Source organism: Ochotona curzoniae, unplaced genomic scaffold (genome assembly GCF_017591425.1).
Source record: "Ochotona curzoniae isolate NIBS_2020 unplaced genomic scaffold, NIBS_Ocur_1.0 contig_3819, whole genome shotgun sequence".
NCBI lineage: Eukaryota > Metazoa > Chordata > Mammalia > Lagomorpha > Ochotonidae > Ochotona > Ochotona curzoniae.
In genome coordinates, this window is record NW_024466004.1 from 39,046,755 (window position 1) to 39,070,332 (window position 23,578).

General features: G+C 40.3%; 1 protein-coding gene across 3 annotated transcripts in view; it reads right to left on the reverse strand.

Annotated features, from left to right (window-relative positions):
- The window catches only part of RARS2 (arginyl-tRNA synthetase 2, mitochondrial), a 65,231-nt gene that overhangs the window by 38,564 nt on the left and 3,089 nt on the right, over positions 1 to 23,578 (reverse strand). For 2 of the 3 annotated variants that reach the window (XM_040983748.1, XM_040983749.1), the window contains exons 2-5: positions 18,616 to 18,689; positions 13,725 to 13,827; positions 11,726 to 11,809; positions 6,008 to 6,105 (exon numbers count right to left, since the gene is read on the reverse strand). In XM_040983748.1, the coding sequence (XP_040839682.1) occupies positions 6,008 to 6,105; positions 11,726 to 11,809; positions 13,725 to 13,827; positions 18,616 to 18,689 (359 nt within the window). Of the gene's footprint in view, positions 1 to 6,007; positions 6,106 to 6,947; positions 7,095 to 11,725; positions 11,810 to 13,724; positions 13,828 to 18,615; positions 18,690 to 23,578 lie in introns of those variants that run through there. The other variant, XM_040983750.1, reaches the window with a different exon arrangement.

Below are 23,578 nucleotides of genomic sequence, written 5' to 3' on the forward strand. Positions count from 1 at the left end.
CATTTATACAAAACAGGAAAGGCTAACTTTGCAGAGAAAAGCAACAGCGGTTAGCTTCACCTACTAGATGGGGTCCAAGTCCAAGATGAACAATCACCTGCCCTTGTCTTTCATTACACTGTCTGTAGAGAGAATTCGTGTAAACTTGCAGGAAAAAGTTTACAAACCTCAAACCCAGAGCTCCATGATCCCAATCAACCTAACCTGTTTCTACCATCTTAATTAACCTATCATCATCATCATCCTCATCATTGAGGGAGAACAGCCTCTTGAGCATAGTGATGATATCTCATGCTTTTCTATGGAAAAGTTGCTTGCTTTGTTCAAGATAGCAGATATTTTAAAAATCCTCTTCTCATATCTCTCATTTTCAGAAGAAACTAAAGAACAATGTTTTCCATCAGTTTTGATTCTGCCTCCAGCCTCTCCGTTTGTCTGTGTTTTGAAACCATTAAGGTTGAGCTTTGCAGCATGTGGAAAACTTGCAAGGGAACAAGCAACAAGCATCTCCTAACAGTGCCAGGTGGAAACTCTCTGAGAGCAAAGGCGGCTACCTGCATCAGCGTTCAAAGGCTCATTAAAAGTCCAGCCTTCCTTAGCTGCTTTAGAAGAAAGGGGCAAAACCAGAAACAAATCAAATGCCACACAAAAGCTTACAGAAGGCAACTCAAACAGAGCTAGACATTCTTGTAAGCATGAACAAAAACAAGCCGTATATGGGAAACAAAACTTAGAGAAAGGACCAAAGAGTCAACAAGTATTAAAGACTCAGTTTCTGATATTTTGAGAGAAAGGATGATGCAGAAGTAAAAATGTAAAAGTTGACAAAAACGAGATTTGGAAGAAATTTTCAAGTTTCAAAAAACTCAATGTTATAATGTCAAGGAAGAATGCACAATAACAGATATTACACTGCCTTCTGACTGGCTTTCCTTTCCTGGCTGGAAGTAATAGAAAAGAATCTAAATAATGGTACCAAAGGGACTGCAAGGAGAAGAAAGCGATGTGTCCTTTATCAATTTAAGAATGCAAATAATTAAAAGAGGGCCATTCTTGTCATTAATACCTGGCAAGAGAATGGAAGAGGAATGCCACCCTAGACTTCTCCCCTCCATACGGTCTTCGGATGACTATAGTTTCATAATTGATCTCAAGTGGGTAGAAGATTGATGGAGCTAATCTCTGTAATCTTGATTTCCTAACTATGGAGTCATGGCTGACGGTTCTTGCTTTAAGACGCAATTAGGAGCTAGAGAATGTTTTATGGGAAAACAACAACAATAAAATAATTTAGAATATATTCTAAGTAGCTTCTGGGCTATTCAGTCTCTATTTCAAACACTCAATTCAACTCACTCTACTCTGCTCAACCCAATTTTAATACCATGACTGCACGGATCATTTAATATCATCTTAGTGTAAGATCTATTCATATATTTCTGCTTTCCACTGGAGCTGCAGATTATTGAGTAGTCAGTCCTCATCCCAAAGTAATGTGGCAATGGGGGCCAGTTCTTATCTCAGCTGCTCTGCTTCCCATCCAGTTCCCTGCTTGTGGCCTACGATGGCAGCAAAGTATGGCCCAAAGCTTTGGGACCCTCCACCAGCTTGGGCGATCCAGAAGCTCCTGGCTCCTGGCTTGGGACCAGCTCAGCTGCAGTCAATATGGCCACTGGGGGAAGAGAACGAGTGGACAGATCTTCCTCTCTGTCCTTCTTTGTATACATGCCTTTCCATTAAAATGAAATAAATCTTTTAATAAAAATAAAACAAAAAACAAACAAAAAACCCAAAGTGATGTGCCTGAGTCTCAGCAATTCTGCCTTTTCTTTTTTCCAAAGATTATTTGTTTTTATTGGAAAGGCAAAGTTACAAAGAAGAGACAAAAAGATCTGCCATCCACTGGTTTAATTCCCAAATGGCCACAGCTGAGCCAAACTGAAGCCAAGAGCCAGCAGTCTCTTTGGGTCTCCCACATGGGAAGAGGATTTGATGTCTTTGAGTTGTCCTCCACTGATTTCCCAGGCAATAAGCAGGGAGCTGGATCAGAAAAGAAGCGGATGGGACAAGAATGGTGCCCATATGGAATGATGGTGCTTGTATGTAGAAGATTAGCTAGTTGAACCATTATACTAACTCCACCACTATGCATTTTCTAAAAAAACAATACAGTGGCACAGACAACATTAAAACTGAAATTTGAAACACTCATTCTTGTGAATTACTGAAGTGCTAATCATAAACAAAATTTAAAACTGCTGGTGCGTTCCTTCCACTGGTGAGCATGAGAGGTGGCAATGGGGGTGTGGGCCAGACTGCACTAGGCTGCTACACCTGCTGGCATGAGATAGAACCAGAATGCATGTGGGCCATCCAGCCCTGCTGGTGCAGCCTATGCAGCATCAGCAGGCAAATGCTGTGACTGGGTGCGAGTCATGTCAGGCTGGACCATGAAACCCCTGCAGGGTGCAAGATCAGGTACTAGGAACATGCCTGGCAGGGGAAATTTGGCTAATGCCCTGCAAGGCTGTACCTGTCACTGGTGAGCATGAGAACCAGGGCTGGGAGGTGGTCAGGCTAGAAAAGGAGGCAACACCTGTTGGCATATGTGAGGGCTGGATCTGGAGGCAGGTCAGGCCTAGTTATGCCACAGCACTTCCGGGTGTGCATTTGAGTTGGATGGGATGCAGAATGGACTGGGCTAGGTCACATCAGAGAATGGCACATACAAAAATGAGGGCAGCCAGCAGGCCTAGTTGGGGTGGCACTGAATAGGCTCCTTATGCTGGTATAAATAAGGACTGGGTCTGTGGTGGGCTGGCTGGGCTGGGCGGCAGCTTCCATCAGGTCATGTGAGATGTAGGACTCATGTGGAACTGACCAGGCAACTGCATCTATCAGTATACTGCATTTGATGCAGTATGCATTCTGTGGTGCAGGTGACAGACCATACCTGACCCTGCACTGGCTGGCACACACAAGAGTCAGGTCTGAGGTCATCCCAGGTGAAGTTTCTTGGGGGACTCCCCAGCTAATTAAAATGGCTTGGCTCAAAAAATCACCAAATATAGTCTGACTTTGGAGTGCATGTGTTGGGAGTAGGCCTCTTCAATTGTGTTGCCTGTGCAGTTGACGGAATACATGGGGAATATGATGTCCAGCTTGTGTAGGCCAGCAGTGCATGTCGAATGCCTCATCAGAGGATGGACAGCAGAATAGGCTGGATGATTCTCCTGGCCAAGCTCTGCAACATGTGGGTCTATGGTCGCACTAAGGTGCACCTTGTCAACCAACAGACCTTGGAATGATTTTCACATCCCCAGAGCAACAAAACCCACAACTTTTCAGAACTATCAAAAACCACACAAATGACACCCTTGAAACACTCTTTCTCTAAGGCGTCATCCAATGACATTGCTTTATCCCTGGATACTAGTTTGATAACAAGGAGTGGCTCCGTCTCCTTCTTCCCCCGAGGACACAGGAATAAAAAAGAAAGCAGAAACATATATCCTACCCACCTTCACCATGCTTGACCCTACCCACCCTTATTGGAGTCCCACCTGGGCATGCATCCCTCCTCACTGTATAGGCAATAAAAAATAAATAAAAGTTGCTTCTCAAAAAAAAAAAAGTAAAATAAAATTAGTATAGGGGCCGGCAACTTGTACCATAATGGATTAACCCTCAGCTGTGATGCCAACATCCATATGGGCACATTGTGAGTCTCTACTAAACTTCTGATTAAGCTCCCTGTTAATAGCTGAGAAAAGCAGTGGAAGATGGCCCAAGTGTTTGGGTCCCTGTAACCATTTAGGAGACCCAGATGAAGCTCCTGGCTCCTGTGTCTGACCTGGCCCAGCCCCAGTTGTTGCAATAAACTGAGAAGTAAAATAGTGAATGGAAAACCTCTTTGCCTTCCAAGTAAATGAAATAAATGCTTAATTATGGGAGGAGTGAGGCAGTCTTAAGGCCCTAGTGAATAAAAAATAAACTAAAAACTAAAATATAAAAGTTTAATTAAAATATTACCATAAGTTAAAATGAAAATCTGGTAAATATAAATATTATCAACATTAATTTTCAAAAAAAACTCTACAGAAATAAATACCCAAAAAGAAAGAATGCCCCAGCAAGCTGTATCTTTTTAACTGGAAAATAGTTCATCAGGACTCATCTTCAGCTCCAGGGAGGACAAACACAGCTTCTGACAATTTTCTTTAGCTATTAACCTATTAGTATACTCTGGAAGCGTTTATACAGCTCTCATATTTCTGTTCTCTCAAAGCAGCCCCAAGTTGGTTACAATGACAGCATATTACAAATTTATATAACCTCTTTAGTATTGTTTTAAAACTTCAAGCTAGTCTTTCTAGTAATTTTAGAAGAAAAACAATAAAAACAGTACAAGGGTTTGTTCTCTTGTAATTGCATCTCTTTAAAATTTTTAATATGGTAGTACCCATTACCTGTGCCTTATGAGTCTTACTATAATAAAAAACACTATTCAAAATTATTATATACTTAATTTTTACAAAGTCATAATAATTACTAGACTAATCTTTGGATTAGGGTACCAAAAAAACTCATATTTATTCATGGTTTAACAATATGCTAACTAAAAGCAATCCTTTTTTTTTTCTTTCTTAAATGATTTATTTATCAGGCCTGGCATAATGGCTCAATGGCTCAGTCCTCACCTAGAGAACACTGAGATCCCATATGGGTGCCAGTCTGAGTTCCAGGAGCCTCTTCCGGGGGTTCCACGAGAGTCCACTGGCCCATAGACATAGGCTATCCTCCACTGCTTTCCCAGGTCATAAGCAGGGAGCCAGATTAGAACTGGAACAGCTGGGACACAAACTTGCATTCATATGGGTTTTCTGGCACCTAGAGGTGGAGGATTAACCTGTTACGATACCACACTGGTCCCTCATACAATCTTTTTTTCTTTTTTTAAGATTTATTTATTTTTATTGCAAAGTCAGATATACAGAGAGGAAGATCTTCTGTCCGATGATTCACTCCCCAAGTGAGCGCAATGGCCAGTGCTGTGCCAATCCAAAGTCAGGAGACAGGAACTTTCTTCTGGGTTTCCCACAGGGGTGCAGGGTCCCAATGCTTTGGGCCATCCTCGACTTCTTTCCCAGGCCACAAGCAGGGAGCTGGATGGGAAGTCGAGCAGCCGGGATTAGAACCAGCGCCCATATGGGATCCCAGCACGTTCAAGGCGAGGACCTTAACCATCACACTATTGCGCCAGGCCCACCTCACATGATCTTAAGAAAAAAAAAAAATACAAGCTCAGTGTTACCAGTGTGGCACAGAAATAAGTTGCTCCTTAAAACATCTACATAACACACTGGAGGGCTGGTTTGAGTTCCAAGTGCTACACTTCTAATTCAGTTCCTTGCTAATAGGAATGGAACAGCAGTGGAAGATGGCCATTTGGGGAGAGAACCAGTTGATGGAAGATCTCTCTTCATTTCTATTTGTCTCAGCCTCTCAAATAAAAATAAAATTTTAATGAAAGGAAAATATAATACCAATGACTTAATTTTCTAAAATATAACTTAACGGGCCCAGCGGCGTGGCCTAGCAGCTAAAGTCTTCACCTTGAACATGCCAGGATCCCATATGGGCGCTGGTTCTAATCCCGGCAGCTCCACTTCCCATCCAGCTCCCTGCTTGTGGCCTGGGAAAGCAGTTGAGGATGGCCCAAAGCCTTGGGACCCTGCACCCGTGTGGGAGACCTGGAAGAGGTTCCTGGTTCTTGGCTTCGGAATGGCACAGCATCAGCCGTTGCACTCACTTGGGGAGTGAAATCATTGGACGGAAGATCTTCCTCTCTGTCTCTTCTCCTTCTCTCTGTATATCTGACTTTCCAATAAATAAATCTTAAAAAAAAAAAATATAACTTAACAAGACTGCTAATGAAGATGGTGGAATATGCTCTGCTCACTTAGCTTGATTAGTCGACGCATAAGACAAGCAGGTGAGCACTCACCTGAATTCAACCACGACCTTCTTCTGGGGAAGACCAGAGAAAAGTTCACTTTTCAGTCCATATTTGGAACCATCTTTAATTACTTGTCGTAGTACTGTCTGAAAAGTAAAGTGTGATTTAATGAGACGAGCAAGCCTGCAATGTTCCTAACCACTGTTTGCAGCATCACCTGTAACACTTGCTCTCTGATGCTAACCACAGGGCAGTAACGCGTGAGAACAGGGATGGAAACCTGATGCCACCGAAAGAACAAGACAGCAACAACTCTGTCTACTTGGGGTGTGTGAAGTGGGGAGAACGTCAGGTAGAGAGAGAGAAGGAGCGGGGAAAGGAGAGTGGGAGGAAAGGAGACACAGAACATCTTCTATTTATGGATTCACTCCTTAAAAGACAACAGCCAAGGCTGGGCCAGAAAAAAGTAGACTACACAAAAGTTAACATCAGCAAGTTAAGCTCTTTAATCTAAGTGATCCTCTATTCACTTACTGCCTTACACAGAAACAAAAGGACGAGCACAACCCTGGGTAACAGGAGCTGGCAGGCCGGCGCCGGAAGAACGCCTGGGGAATGCGTAGAGATGGAGAAGCAGGAGGCAGAGGAGAAGCGGAGCAATGCACAGACACCCCGGCAGCGATCGGAGCTCCACAAGTGGACAAGCAGTAAGCGGAGGCCGAAGCAAAGCAGTGAAGACACTGTGGATGAGTGTGGGAGTGTGGTGAAATTCAAAAACCAACCTCCCAAAAGCTTTCTAAATGCCGCATCAGGCACCATTTTGGGTATTACGGCAAAGCCTCGGGTGTGGGGAGGAGGGAATAATAACAGCAACCCTCACTCTGGCCCTAGCCCTAACCCCAATCCTAACTTTAGCATCTTTAAAATGGCCATATTACTGAAAGTAATGCACAAATTCAATGAGAGAAGGGCGCGAATGGTAACCTACTTCACCGCTAGTGGGAGTGTGGGCTAGTGCAGACCCCGTGGAAGTCATTCTGCAGACTGCTCAGGTAACTGAAAACCGATCTACTGTATGATCCAGCTATCCCTCTCCTGGCAGTGTATCTAAAGGAAGAGAAAACTGCATATCCAAAAGTGACCTGGAACCCTAGATTTATAGCAGCACAATATATAATAGTGAAGACATGGAAACAATGCAGATGCCCATCAAAAGAGGAATGGATAAAGAAGCCTTGGTACAAGTATTCCAAGGAATACTAGTAAGCCATTAAAAATGAATCGCTATCATCTGCAACAAAATGATCCCAACAAGAGACCATTATGCTCAGTGAAAGAAGCTAATCTCCCCAAAGACAAATACCATATATTCTCTGATTTAAGGCAACATTTGTGTCAAATACTAAACAAATAGGTACATAGGTGAATATATATATATTTCTAAATAGAGAAATATATTAACTGCATAGTGAAGATTTGAAAACAGGGACATGAAGATATGCAGCAGTATGCATCGCTACTCCTTAATAAAAGCAGGACTGCCAGTAAAACAGTTAAATGTGGGCCTAGGCACTGTGGCCTAGCTGCTGAAGTCCTTGCCTTGAAAGCGCTGGGATCCCATATGGACACTTGTTCTAATCCCAGCTGCTGGACTTCCCATTCAACTCCCTGCTTGTGGCCTGGGAAAGCAGTTGTGGATGGCCCAAAGCCTTGGGAGCCTGCACCCGTGTGGGAGACCTGGAGGAAGTTCCTGGCTCCTGGCTTCGGATTGGGTCAGCTCAGCTATTGTGGTCACTTGGGGAGTGAATCATCCTATGGAGGATCTTCCTCTCTGTCTCCCCTCCTCTCTATATATCTGACTTTGTAATAAAAATAAATAAATCTTAAAAAAAAACAGTTAAATGTATCTTGATAATGATGATAGGTCATTTATCTCTGTCTATACCTACAATTCCATGATATACTTAAATAGCACAATGTTAAATTTATAACTGTTACTAAAGCACCATATTACTCTAATAGTGGGAGGAAAAAAAGGGAAGGGAGAAAAGGGAAGGCAAGAGTGAGATCTCTATATCTACAAAAATGGATCATTGAAAAATAACAAAAGTCAATTTAAAAATAAAAAAAATTATTAAGATCACTATAATATCCACAAAAATGACAAGTTGGAAGTATAATTAAAATAACATTTACTGCCTATGGTATGCAAATAAGAAAAACAACAGCAGGTAAACAAAACTGAATATAGGCTTGTCACACTATATCTATACCTTTCCCATGCCATTTCATGTGCAAACCACACTCAACTATCTGCTAATTTTCAGATAACGTCATCTTCTTGACTGTGCAAGCTAGCCTTTGTGCCTGGAAGGCCTGTCCATCCTCTCAGGAACATTCTCCACCTTTATTCTAATTCAAGCCCATGTGTCCTCTCCACAAGAGACCTGGATGTTCATTAAACATATATGCCTTCATTGTCATATTCACCACATATCATACTCATTACATATTAAGATTTTAAAAATGATTTTCTTTTAAAATATAAGCTCATTGAATTCAATTCCCAAGCCATTTTGTTTATACATTATTTCAATAATCTACTCTTTGGCAAACAATGAGCAGGAAGTTGGTTAGAGAGCACACAGATGATCATTTTTAACGACAGAGTTATTAAAGTTCTCTGAGAGCTCATTAACCTAGAGGTAATGTTTAAATATTTAAATGTAAATTTTGGGCCCAGGGCAGTACCCTAGTGGCTAAGGTCCTCGCTTCCCATTCAGCTCCTTGTTTGTGGCCTGGGAAAGCAGTCAAGGACGGCCCAATTTTGGGACCCTGCACCTGCGTGGGAGACCTAGAGGAGCTTCCTGGCTTCGGATCTTTTCAGCTCTAGCTGTTGAAGTCACTTGGGGAGCAAATCAGCAGATGGAAGATCTTCTTCGCTACCTCTTCTCCTCTCTGTATATCTGACAATAAAATGAAATGAAATGATCTTTTTAAAAATATGAGTTTTAATATAAATATTGGTGCATAAAGAGTTTTAAATCAGAAATGAAGTCATTCAGGGGCTTCACTTTGGGGAATGCTTCAACAAATTAATGAATAGTTCAACTGGTTGGCATTTTGTTTGTCTATAACTGTTAACTTTTTCTGTGGAAATTTTTTGACTTTATCAAAGTATTAGCATATTTTTTTGGTTTAACTATTAAAAATGCTTAACACAATTATTTCTTTCCATGCATTCATGGAAACGATGCATAACTTCAATGTACCACTGCCTATTAGTAAAATAACCAGCAGAAATGGAGTCATTTAGATTACTATCATTTTTTTTCCTTTGGTAGAACATGGAAAATTGAATTCAGTCAATAAAGAAATAAATGAAATGAAATTATGCTAGCCATTTTATATTTCCAAAGCACTGAAAATGGCATTTTGATTGTATTTTTCCTATTTAGTTAAAATCATATTTTTTTTCCTTAAACTCGATTTAGTTATTCTTGAAAGTCATCTGTAAGTTACTCACAAACATAAATTTCTTAAGCATTACTTAATCTGTAAGCTACTGACAAGCAGAAACTTCTTAACAAGGTCACAGTACATCATACTGCTATTATGATCACATGACAAGCAGAAACTCATTGAGTCACTGTTAAATCTTTTTCGTGATATGAAAAACTTTTTGACATGTAAATGACCATTGCCTAGTGCCTGAAAGTAATGAAGTCAAATGTAGAAAGATCAGGCTTCTAGAAAACTAGGACTGTCATTAAAATCATGTTAATACAGGCATTTTCAACAGGCCTTTTTCAAACTCTGGGTCCTCACATAAACATTATGTTGACACTGACCAGGACTTCTGTGAATTACCTGCTTAGTCTTTAATGAAAATCACTAAGATGGCTGAAAGGCAGAGGACATTTCCATATGTCAAAAAGCAGCTGGGGGCCTGGCACAATAGCCTCATGCCTAAATCTTTGCATTGCATGTACCAGGATTCCATATGGCTGCCAGCTCATGTCCAAGCTGCTCCACTTCCCATCCAGCTCTCTGCCTGTGGTCTGGGATAGCAGCTGAGGATGGCCCAAAGCCTTGGAACCCTGCAGCCATGCAGGAGACCCGGAAGAAGCTTCTGGCTCTTAGGTTAGCTCCTGCTGTTGTAGCTACGTGGGGAATGAGCCAGCAGATGGAAGATCTTTCTGTCTCTTTCCTCTCTGAAAATCTGACTTTCCAATAAAATTAAAATAAATGTTAAAAAAAAAAAAGCAGTTGGACTTCAGAGCCCTGACACCCTAGCCTATCACTTTCAACTGAGAAGGATGTGAGGATAATTTCAGTATGTGACCTACTTGGCATCCTTACACCTGAAAAAAAAAATTCTATAATTTGCTAAATTGAAATAAAACATGGCACAAACAAAAACCAAAACTTGGTAGTAGTAGAAAAGAAACACACACACACAAAGAGGAAAAGGAGAAGAAAAAAACAGAAATTCAACAGTCAGTGAAATTTTAAATTGCTAAGTAAGCAATACCTTACCTCTCAGCTAAATTAGCTGTAAGAGCAAAGCTCCACCCACCACGGCACAGGCCAAAAAGGAAAAGAAAAGAAATCCCACCACCTAGCAAGCAGAGGGCACACTGGTGAGCGGCCTATCTTTCATAAAAGCCGAAAAAACTAGAATCACTAGTTTGCTAAGTAGATCTGAAATTTTTCAAGAGCCCAACACGCTGCGGATATTTTTTAGCAAGCTCAAGATAAATGTTACTGCTGATGGGACTGACTTGGATGAACTAATTTAGCTTGAAGAATGAAAAAAAATGTCAAAGATCTAGAGACCAGCACAAAACATTAACTCTTTTTCTGAAAAAAATAAAGAGCTGATGAGCAAGCACTTGTGAACCGTAGAGCACAATGGGAGACTAATTCATCAGACATTTTGATGTCGAGTCATTTTCAACTCAAGACTGGCACATTCACTTAGCCTGGCCAAATCAATATTGAAATGCATTTTTCTAAAAAATGAATTGCCATTATGATAGAAAAATTTTAAACTTCAGCTGAGAAGGAACGATCAATGCCAGTCTCATATCCCTACCTACCTACCCCAGCTGTCCTCTGAGGTCTCACCAGAAGGAGACCCAATTGTTCAACGAGGTTTTTCCAACTCTAGGGTCATCCTGACTTTCCCACCTCTGAATTACATGCATATTGTATCAACCACCTTTTAAATTGTTTTAATATCTACTGTTTTATTAAAAGAAGGAGCTGTCTCATAGCATCTTTTGCTTTATGCTTTTTGCTTTATGCTTCTAGGTTATCAGAACTAGAAAATAGCAATACCTAACTTGGTTCAATACAAAGTCCATGTACTCATCCCACAAAGTTATCAAATACCTACTGTATTCCAGGCGATGTCTAGGAACGAGACATAACATGGTGGAATTGCAGACCTAGTGGCTTATAGACCACACAATCCCCAGCAGAAACTAGAGTGTAAAGGGCAAGAGGAATGTAAACGAGTAACTTTGAAAAGTTCTACACAGAGATAATAGTGCTGAGAGTTTAAAGCAAGGGATCAGAAAGATACTGAAGAAATACCAAGATGTGAAATACATGTACGTGCTACTGTGGGCAGAACTCTGGACAGAGGGAACGGAAAGAGCAGAGCTTCATAGCCAAGAGGCGGTACACACTACGAGTTTGCCAGTGTGGCTAAGGCAGACACTGTGAAAGCACAAGGGATGGGTGATAATCCATTCTTACCTTTGTTAACAGCTCTCTATTGATTTTAAAATGTATAGTCCCCGGACCAGTGCTGATTTCACTCACCACTGTGTCACACTTCAGCTGAAAAGACAAAATGTGTCAGACGTGTATCTCATGCAACAGGCCTAAAGAGATGCCTATAAAACTGACTTACAATGAAAACCAGTCTTTTTTTTTTTCAGGGTCATTATGTCTGGACCTAGGCCTTACCCCATCTCTTCAATCCCAGCATGGTATTTATTTTCTGTTTACTGACTGGAACGATACTCTGGATTCAGAGTCTTAATCTTCTTCTTTCATTTCCCTTCCCTAAAATTCCTTCATCTTGTTAGACAGGAGAGGCAGAGCTTCGTTCCAACCCCCACTCTACCTGTTCTGACACTTTTTATATTATCCATTTCTCACAACATGAACATGACATTCTGGCTGGGTCCATGCCATGGCACTTGCACCACAAGTAATGTCAGTGGTTTGTCTTACATATCCAAAGTCCCAGAGAAACTTGAGGGGACATCGTTGTCTCTGATGAGCCAAAACATAAGGGGACTAGAAGATAAGGCAGCTGGACCAACCTACTCCTGATAAATCTGAGGTGATTCTGTTAGCAAATAAATACATACTAACCTTACCAGAGCTCTTTTATCATATCATTGCTTAATTACACACCTTTTTCTGTGAGAGTGACTTTCACTGATTCAATTGCTCAGTTCCCAGATACCTCCTCTGTGTTCATGAAATCAATACCTTGTGCAACATTTGTCTTTCCTGAGGATCTTACATTCATAATTTAAATTTGATCTTTCCAACAATCCTTTCAGTTTCTCTCTTAGATAACTACACCCTACAAACAACAGTGGTTTATTAAATTATCTAACTGCCTCTTCTCTGTAGTCATGATTTTATTTAATTTCTAATCATCTTCATATTTGAATGTCTATCTTCTCAGAAACTCATTTTAAAAATTGCAACTCATCAAGGTTGCTTTCCTAAATTCAAAAAATTCATCCAGCTTCAATCTGTAAATTTGCTTAACACTTTAGACTTGTAGTTATGTAAAATTTTGAACAATGTCAGTCAGTGCAATAAGAATTACACCTAATTTTTAAAAATCACTGCAAGAGGGCGCGGCGCGGTGGCGCAAGTGGTTAAAGGTCCTCGCCTTGCATGCCCGGGATCCCATATGGGCGCCGGTTCTAATCCCGGCAGCCCTGCTTCCCTTCCAGCTCCCTGCCTGTGGCCCGGGAAAGCAGTTTGGGACCCTGCACCCGCGTGGGAGACCTGGAAGAGGCTCCTGGTTTCAGATCGGCATAGCATCCGCCGTTGCGCTCACTTGGGGAGTGAATCATCGGACGGAAGATCTTCCTCTCTGTCTCTCCTCTCTGTATATCTGCCTTTCCAATAAAAAAATAATAAAAATAAATCTGTAAAAAAAAAAAATCACTGGCCCCGGCGCGGTGGCACAAGTGGTTAAGGTCCTCGCCTTGCACTCCCGGGATCCCATATGGGCGCCGGTTCTAATCCCGGCTGCTCAACTTCCCATCCAGCTCCCTGCTTGTGGCCTGGGAAAGCAGTCGAGGACGGCCCAGAGCTTTGGGACCCTGCACCCGCATGGGAGACCTGGAAGAGGCTCCTGGCTTCGGATTGGCACAGCACTGGCCATTGCGCTCACTTGGGGAGTGAATCATTGGACGGAAGATCTTCCTCTCTGTCTCTCTTCTCTGTATATCTGCCTTTCCAATAAAAAAATAAATCTTTAAAAAAAAATCACTGCAAGATAATTTTAAGTGGATAAAGTGCATTTAATTATTTTTCAAGACATTAAAAGACCCACTATTAAGTTCATGAATGTGGCCAAAATATTCTTTTTTAAATTTCTTTATTATTATTATTATTATTTTGAATTACATTGTATTATGTGACACTGTTTCATAGGCTCAAAATATTCTAATTTTTTTCTTTACTGCAATGTCAAAAAGAGATAATAGTTCCAACATACCTTTTCTGCCAGTCTCTTGGCCTGAACTTGAATATCTGATCGTGAGTGGTTATTAGTGTTTTCCAACAAAGAATCTACAGAAAGTTGAAAGTCAGCTACTTCTCTAAAGAGAGACAATGAAATGGGAATGAGCTATTGCTACCTAAACACATTACTACTGTAACAGAGACTAACCACATTGTATTCTCTATATGCATAGTTTTATTAGAAGTTGTTACATTTCCAAAATTAAAGGCAATTAGAAATTAGTGCATTTAGCACTCATTTTTTATCACTTTATATGATTATTCACTGCCAAACTGTCATGTCATGACAGCATAACATTAACTCACATCCATAAAACTACCTGTACTGACATCTTCAGAGGTTTAGCAAGAGATTAAAAAATGAGATTCTGGGCCCGGTGCGATAGCCTCGCACTAAAGTCCTCGCCTTGCAGGTGCCGAGATCCAGTATGAGTGCCACTTCATGTCCTGGGGTGGCTCCATTTCCCATCCAGCTCCCTGCTTGTGGCCTGGGAAAGCAGTAGAGGATGGCTCAAAGCCTTGGGACCCTGTACCTGCGTAGGAGACCTGGAAGAGGCTAATGGCTCCTAGCTTCGGATGGGATTAGCACCAGCTGTTACGCTCACTTGGGGAGTGGAATCAGGGATAGAAGATCTTCCTCTCTGTCTCTTCTCCTCTCTGTATATCTTTCTAAAAAAAAAAAAAGCCTTAAGAGAAAAATAAAAAAAGAAAATGCGATTCCATGGGTAGTGTAAGGGGGTTGAACCACCGTCCGCCTTATCTGTCACTAGCATAAAATAATGTATTTTGGAAAGTATACAAATGACTTCCTTCATATAACTGACAAAATTCGCAGAAATGTCTAAGAACTTCTGAGATTCTGCTTAGCATCACATTTAAAGACCTACCATACAATGACTACCAAGAATCCCCCAAAGCCTGATTCCTTTATACAGGAGTCTAGTTTTCATTATACCAAATGTCAAACTCATCTACTAGAATTTGAGGGATATCTACAGACTCAAGTGAGCCTACCAAGCAATAACTGTGTGACCTGAGGTATGCTGCTCAAGCTCTCTGCATTTAGTAAAATCATGAAAAAAATTGTACTTATTTCACAGTAGTGTTGAAAAGTTAAAAGTAATATTAACCTAGGAGCCTGTGTTGTGCCATAATAAGTAATGCTGCCATCTGCTGCTTATGTTGGCATTCTATACATACATATATACATGTATGTATACTACATGTATGTATTATATATATATAGTGGCCCAACTGCTGGGGCCCCTGCACCCCAAGGGAGACTCAGAAGAAGCTCCTGGCTCCTGGCTTCCAATCCGTTCAGCTTCAGCCACCAGGACCATTTGGGGAGTGAATCAGTGGATGAAAGATCTCATTATCTCTCTCTCTCTTTCTCTTGGTAAACTCTGCCATCCAAATAAATAAATAAATAAATGTCTTAAAAAAATTAGTAATATCAGCTCGAGTTTTGATATTAAATAAAAATTTAAACAGTAACAGGACTGACTCCTATCAAATTATTCATTCTGTATTTTATATATTAACAAAGCTGGCAAACTGCTTCTTTTTAGGAACTATTATTTAACAAGTATATGATAATTCCATTTCTTAAAACTTGGTTTTAATTGTGAAAGGTCATAGGAGCTTTGAATCTATCGTACTTATCTTCACCAAATGATTTTGATAATTTAGTCAAATAAATATTTAGTAAAAAAATTTTAGTCAAAAAAATGATGCGAAACTGGAGAAATTCACTTAATAAAAAGGTAGCAACACACAAAGCATCAAAATAATGAGCACCAAAAATTTTAAAAATCAAATAAAGTAAACGAAAATTAAGCTATCAAGAATCCTAATAGCAATTGGAGGACACAGCACTGAAGCCTAGTGGCTAAAGTGCATGCACCATGAGCCCTTGTACGCACTGGTTCATGTCTCGGCTGCTCTGCTTCCCATTCAGCTCCTGCCTGTGGCCTGGGAAAGCAGAGGATGGCCCAGGACCCTGCACCCGTGTGGGAGACCCGGAAGAAGCTCCTTCCTGGCTTTGGATCAGCTCAGCTCTGGCCACTGTGGCCACCTGGGGAGTGAATCAATGGACAGAATATTTTTCTCTATCTCTCCTTCTCTGTGTAAATCTGCTTTTCCAATAAAAATAAAATAAATCTTTACAAAAAATAGTAATTGGAACAATACACATTTGATTTTATCAAACATTAAATTACAGCTTTTCAAGGTACAACTAGCATACTTTGTAAGATGTTTATTAAAAAATGATGACAAGGTGGCACTTATGATTTTCTTCTAGACATAAACAACATATTAATATATTTCAAATTAAAGTTTTCCAAGTAGCTCCATGACAGGACAAAAAAAAGCCAATCTTTCACTTTATTAACAAGGATAAACATCAACTTATAAAATTAAGAATAATTAAAATATGAATTCTGAATCTGTGTATTTGCCAGGAAAAAAAGGTTCAATGGAGAAAGAAATGATTTATGGAGATGATGGAGTTCAATAAGACTTATCAACTTCCCACTTTTCCTCTTTTGGGATCATCTAACTGTACATCTAAAAGGAATTCTTGGGGGTGGTTCAAAAATTAACAAGCTAAGCTCCACCCTGTAGTTCTGGCATCACATACAGCCACCTGTTTGTGTCCCAGCTGCTCTGCTTCTGATTCAGTTCTCCGCTTATGCCTGGGAATGCAGCACATGGCCCAGGCCCTTGGGACCCTGCATGCACATTGAAGACCTAGAAAAATCTCTTGGCTTTGGATCAACTTAGTTCTGGATGTTGCAGCCATTTGGTGACTGAACAGGAAACGGAAGACTCTCTTTCCTTCTCTCTCCCTCTGAAAAATATGATTTTCAAACAAAAATAAGTCTTAAAAAAAAATAATTTTTGCCTTTTCTATCTAGAAGGAATTTTTGGTGCCAACTTGCAAAAGATGCCAGCATCCCATATCCAAGCACCAGGAGCTGCAGCCCATATGGGATGCCAGCATTTGCAGGCATAGGATTAAACTACTGAGCAATAGTGCCAGATCCTCCACTTTCATATATTTTATAATTAAAATATAATAAGTTTAAAACGTGCTAACTATTTTCTCACTGCTTCTGAGGATTTGTGCTATGTTGGTTAGCATGAAACCCACATACATCAGTGTAACTACAATTGTTGATTCTATAGCATAATATAGGAATTTTACTACAGTTGAGAATAAACTGTGAATTTACCTGTGAATACTGATTCAGTCTATATCCAATAAACACATCAATAAAAACATTTCTTAATTACCCAGCCACTTAATAATTTTCTAAAATAAAGTTAGAAATATCAAACAAGGGCCTGGCATGGTAGCCTAGTGGCTAAAGTCTCGCCTTACATGCACCAGGATCCCAAATGAGCACCAGTTGGTGTCCCAGCTGCTCCACTTCCCTTCCAGCTCCCTGTTTGTGGCCTGGAAAAGCAGTTGAGGATGGCTCAAGGCCTGGGGACCCTGTATCCATGTGGGAGACCTGATGGATGCTCCTGGCTCCTGGCTTTGGACTGGCTCAGCTTCGGCCATTGTGGCCAATCAGGGTGTAAACCAGCAGACAGAAGATCCTTTTCTGTTTTTTTTTCTCTGTGAATCTGATTTTCCAATTTAAAAAAATCTTAAAAAATCAAAAAGAAAAAAAAAAAACCAATTACACTCAATCTTAAAGAATCAAGAATACCTGGGATTATCATGGAAATGTAGTACAGGTTCTCTCTAAGTAAACTTAAAATACGCAGAATTTTACACTCATAGTCAGAAAAATGTACAAGTTCTCCCTAAGATTTGTTTTCTAAAAATCAGTCTCAGTCCTTCTGATTGTCACAGTGCAGACAGGTAAAAGGAAATTCTCTTCAAAACATGAGCCCGGACAGTTTACCTTACTAAAGACTCAGGAAACATAAAAAGTGTAACATTTCCCTTTTGATGCAAACTAGAATTTACAGATTTTATGGAATAGGTAACTGGTTTGGAAAGCTACATCAATTTCCAATAATAATGGAAACTTTGACAGTGGTGCCTCTGTTCTTGGAAATTGATATACAGGAAGCTGTACAAGGCCACTACACCAATGCTCTTTTTTCTCATCAGATCAAATGCAGCCTTTCTCTTCCTTTATCATTTGCTTCTTGGTCCTATTCCAGGAACAAGAATATTTATCCCATTCTGAAGTTCCTGACACAAATAATGAAATAAAATACAAAGTCATAATGGTACTGAAATTTTATCTACATCTCTTTAAAAGTTAGGATATATATGGCATTCTACTACTACTTGAAATGGTGTTTTATGCAATTTCTAATCAAATATGCAACAAGTATCAATGAGGAAGACCTAATGAGATAGATAGCACCCTGCTCCCAAGGAGGCAGGTGCCAGGGGTGTGTGGGTTGTAACCAACAATTTCCTATGACTGGGCATCCTCAAGTACAAAACAACATAGAAAACCAGAGATGAAGAGTGTATCACAGTAACCAAATCTCAGATGGCTATAATCTTTAACATTCCTTCAAAACTCTGTAATTTCAACTATTTCAGTTCTTTCCGTTGTTGTTACAAGATTAAATTTGCACTTAATTCTCAAAGACTTCGCAATAATTATATTTATTGGTGTGAGAAATGCAAAATAAACACAACAATATAATCTGCCACATGTGTATCTAAAAATAATTCTGGCTTTATTACTGAAGTCAGAGGCAATAAAATGAATCATACGTTATGGTTAATTTCAAGGACTGTTTTGTAAACTGAAGAGTAATAATTTTGTAAAAGCAACAAAGTAACAGTCAGTAACCTATATTGCAACAACTTTATTGCACTTAACTCTTTTCTGGAGACTGGAACTGCAGAAATTGACTTGATCAGGTTTTCTGGTGGAAGATCCAACACTCTGGAAAGCTAAACAACAAAAAAGAATAAAAAAGGGCAAGACTTGTTGCCTTATCTGTTCCAGATTCAATAGAATACCTTAGCAATACAAAGAATAAATTATTCTGAACACCAATGAATTTCAAATGCATTACGTTAAGTGAAAGAAGTCAGATTTAAAACGCTTTAGAAAATCCACAACTGTCAGGACAGAGAGAACAGTGCTTGCCAGGGCTCGGGGGTTGAAGATGACGGAAAGGCTGACCGTACAGGAGCAGACAGAAACAATTACCACGAAGACTAAGTTTATCTTCGTAATATTAGAAGTAACTTCTAAATTGTTTTTCCTACAGAAACTAAGATGAGTCATCAAAGACCCAAAGACAAATTTTTCTCATTAAAAACTCTTTACTGTGGGGCTATTCTGAGAGGCATTGCTTCAGGTACAAGGGAGACAACAGTGAACAAAGCAGGCAAGAAACCTCACAGCATTAAAAACAAACATACCTATCAAATGTTTTATAAGCACTTGCCTATTTATTTATTTGGTAAACAAATGCCTATCAAAGATTTATTCTTCATCAGGGAGGAGAGCGGTGCTGGTGAGTACCCCTGTATTTCTCAGAAGCTCCATGTGTGCTTGCCCGGCAGAGGTCAAGTTAGAACTACTGCACTAACCAGACACTCCCTTTCTTGAAAGAGACATTAAAATGCACTGAATCATCCTCATGAGGTATGTGTGTCCTAAGGGCCTTAATACTTCCTTGCAAGCTTTCATCTCATGAATGATGAAATGGAAGCAGGAAGAATTTGCCTAAAAGATCATTCCTCTCTCTCTTTCTCTGTGTCACTCTGCCTTTCAAATAAATATTTTAAAATCTTCAGGAAAAAAAAAAATCCAAACCCTACAGTCAACTCCTGTGCCGTTTTCTTTATTAATTAATCCCTATGCCTTATATCCTTTGAATGAGAAATTCATAAAAACATAGTAAAACAGTAGGGCAGCCATTAGGAATTTAAAACTATCATCTTTCTTCCCACCTCCTTGGTCCTGATTATGCTCAACATGGGATCAGCCATGGCTGTGGAATTAGGAGGGGGCAAGGGACTGTCCGGGAAAACAAGAAAATTAAACAGTGTTAGAGCATAAGAAAAAAGAGTTCTCTAAATGTTTAGTTTAGAAGGAACAAAACTAAAATCAAAGCCACTGTCTTCTGTTGAGTAATGCTATTTACTCTTGTCAACAAAAATTCATGCCTATTGAAACATTTGAAGACCTAGAACCATCATTTATCTCCACAGTATTTGGTATGTTTTTAAATTTAAATCTCAGAGCGTAGTCTTTATTTTAAACTTCTGAACTTTAGGAAGTGACTCATTATATCCCCTACCAAAAGGTTATTTACGTAGGATATATTCTCAGGAAGAGACAATTGCTCTGAATTATTCAGAAAATGCAGGCAAAACAGTTCAAGTTTATACTGTGAAACTTTCTAGCCAATAAGATACAATAAGTGATAAAGGTCCTATTTTAACGTTCTATCAAAAAGAAAAATCCACTCTTACTGTGAGATGAGACTTTGAAAAAGTCATTTTACACGAAAGAGCTTCAGTTTTCAGATGAAATATAGAGATAGTAAGGCTACTGCACAATAAATCAGAGTTTTTGTAACAATTCAGAAAAATGTCATAAAATTTATTTCTCCTTTTAGAACATGTGTTATTGATAACAGAATAACTTCCAAAGATTACCCATGAGATTTTCTGCCTGTGTTAGCTATAATTTAACTCTACTGCAAAAACAAAACAAAACAAATCCTTAGTAATGTAGGTCAACCGCAGCAATAATATGCTTACTTCAGGAGCAGGGGTTTGGCCTAGCAGTTAAGACATATCAGAGCAATGAGATTTCCAGCCTACAGACATCTGGGGCAATGAACCAGCAGATGAGAGGGCTCCTTCTGCTGCTCTGCTTGTCCCCGTCAAAAAATATATAATACATATATATATTTTAAAGATTTTTTTTAATTGGAAAGGCAGATTTAGAGAGGAGAGACAGAAAGATCTTCCATCCACTAGTTCACTCCCCACTTGGCCATGAGAGTCGGAGCTGATCAGAACAGAAGCCAGGAGCTCTTCCAGGTCTCCCACACGGGTGCAGGGTCCCAAGGCTTTGGGCCGTCCTCCAGCACTTTTCCCAGGCCACAAGCAGGGAGCTGGATGGGAAGTGGGGCAGCTTGGGCACAAACCGGTGCAGTTATAGGATCCTGGCACATGCAAAGTAAGGATTTAGCCACTGAGCCATCCTTACACCAGGCCCTCTAAAAAAAAATTTTTTTTGAAAAATTAAGTTGCAACACTTTTGCAAAAGGTACCTTGGGATGAGAAAGAAAGGAATAAATCTTTTAGAGTTCAATTTTGCAAAATGAGAAGAGTTCTCGGCCCAGTGCCTTGGCCTAGTGGCTAAAGTCCTCACCTTGAACATGCCAGGATCCCGTATCGGCGCCGGTTCTAATCCCGGCAGCCACACTTCCCATCCAGCTCCCTGCCTATGGCCTGGGAAAGCAGTCGACGACAGCTGAAAGCTTTGGGACCCTGCACCCGTGTGGGAGACCTGGAAGAGGTTCCTGGTTCTTGGCTTCGGATCGGCGCAGTACCGGCCCTTGTGGTCACTTGGGGAGTGATTCATTGGATGGAAGATCTTTCTCTCTCTCTTTCCTCCTTTCTGTATATCTGACCTTGTAATAAAAAATAAATATTTTTTTTTTAAAAAATGACAAGAGTTCTGTATAAGCATGGTGGTAATGGTTGTACAACATAATGCACTTCCTGCTACTGATCTGCACATGTACAAATGACTAGGATGGTAAATTTTATAAAAACCCAAAAGAACAAGACTTCTGAGATTAAAAGGTAGAATGGAAACTTCTTCAATTTCCCACTTCTAAACTGCCACCCAATATCAAATTGAAAAAGAGCAGAGAAAGAGTAAATAGGTGGGTTGTTTGCAAGTAGCAGATAGCACAGGGCGGGCACAGCCCTGTCATAAACTTTAAAGTGATAGTCAAGGAGAGACATACAAGATGGTGAGGCAGGATGGAGCAGTCCTGTTAGGCCAGGCTTGTTTCTAGCTCGGTTCTCATGTCTGAAGCGTCAAAGAAAACAGTTCCTTCTCAATAATTCCTCCAAATATGAAAAGAAGTGAATTGAGAATACATTTTCCTCTGAGACTGGGAGATAGTACAGAGCTGTGAAAGAATGAGTAAAACAGAAGCAAATTCCGGTAATTTTCAAAAGAAAAATTATACAGTAGCATACTGAGCAATTTCCCAATGGGAATGCAACACATTCTCCAATCATTGGGAGCAAATTTCATCTGTGCACGCTAAGAATCAAAACAGAAACATTTACAGCAAAATGCAAAATTCCAGGGCTAGTTAGCAACATTTAAATATATTCATGCTACTATTTAGGAATAATATATTAAGGTCACAACTGCCAAATGAACAGAGACCAAAGAGTGAAAAACTGCAGAGGTTACAAATTGTTGAAACCAAAAAGTGAGGCAAACCAGAAAAAAAATGAGACAAGGAATAAAGAAGTAAAATCCACAACAACAATGACAGATCCAGAGAAGAGCTTTCAAGCTTAAACAAGGGAAAAAGAAGAGGCATCACAAATCACAGATTAGTGAAGAAAACACCAGAGGCAGGAGAGAAAGCCAGAGAGAAGGGGAAGAGGGGACAGCCTCAAACAGCTAATACAGGGCCTGGTGCAATGGCTAAACCCCCGCCCTGCAAGCACTGCAGTCTCAGATGGGTGCCAGCTAGTGCCCCAGCTGCTCCACTTTCCATCCAGCTCCTGCCTGTGGCCCGGGAAAGCAGTAGAGGATGGCTCAAGTCCTTGGGACCTGCACCCACAGGGGAGACCTAGAAGAAGCTCCTGGCTTTGTATCTGCTTAGCTCCACTGGTTGTGGTTTTTTGGGAAGTGAACCAGCAGTTAGAAGATCTTTCTCACTCCTTTTTACAAATCTGATCTGCCTTTCCAAGAAATATAAACTTAAAAAATTAACAGAACCTAATGGAAAGGATGTGGCATACCAAAGCTCAAAAGCAGCCGTAACTGAAAACAAAAGTATTACAGTGGCAGACATTTGGCACAGCAAGATGAACATGCCCCTGAGATGTTAGCATCCCATATTGGAATGCCTGGATTCAGCTACTAACATACACCGCAGGATGCACAATGATGCAGTGATGACTCAAGCACGTGGGTTTCTGCCACCAACGTGGGTGTCTCAGATTGTCTTGAGCTCCTGGGTTGGCCTGGCCTAACCCAGCCTGGTTGTGGCACACACTAGGGAATAAGTCAGGGAACAGAACATGTGGAACAACTCACCCATGTATGTATCTCTCAAACCTACAAAAACAAACAGCTTTTTCTTTTAAGGATTTATTTTTGGGGCTGGTGCTGTGGTAAAGTGGGTAAGCCCACTGTCTATGATGCTGGAATCCCATATGTGTGCCAGTTGGTGCCCCAGGAGCTCCACTTCTGCTCCAGCTCTTTACTGATGGCCTGGGAAAAGCAGCAGAAGATGGCCCAAGTGCTTGAGGCCCTACCGCTCAAATGGAAGATCAGAATGAAGCTCCAGGCTTTTGCCTGGCTTAGTGCTTTAAAGATTTATTCATGTATTTTGAAAGTCAGAGTTACAGAGAAGACAGAGGATAAACAGAGGTGTTATTTGATTTCTCAGACTTGGTCTCATATTTTATAGATTCAATTTCTCTTCTTCTATGAAGATTACTAAGAACAGAACAACAGAACAATATAATTGTTAATTCTTAGTAAGGGACTGAGAGAATTAGACAACACACTTCCCAAGCTATATCTTGCAACTTCGAAATATATTGAGCAAGTC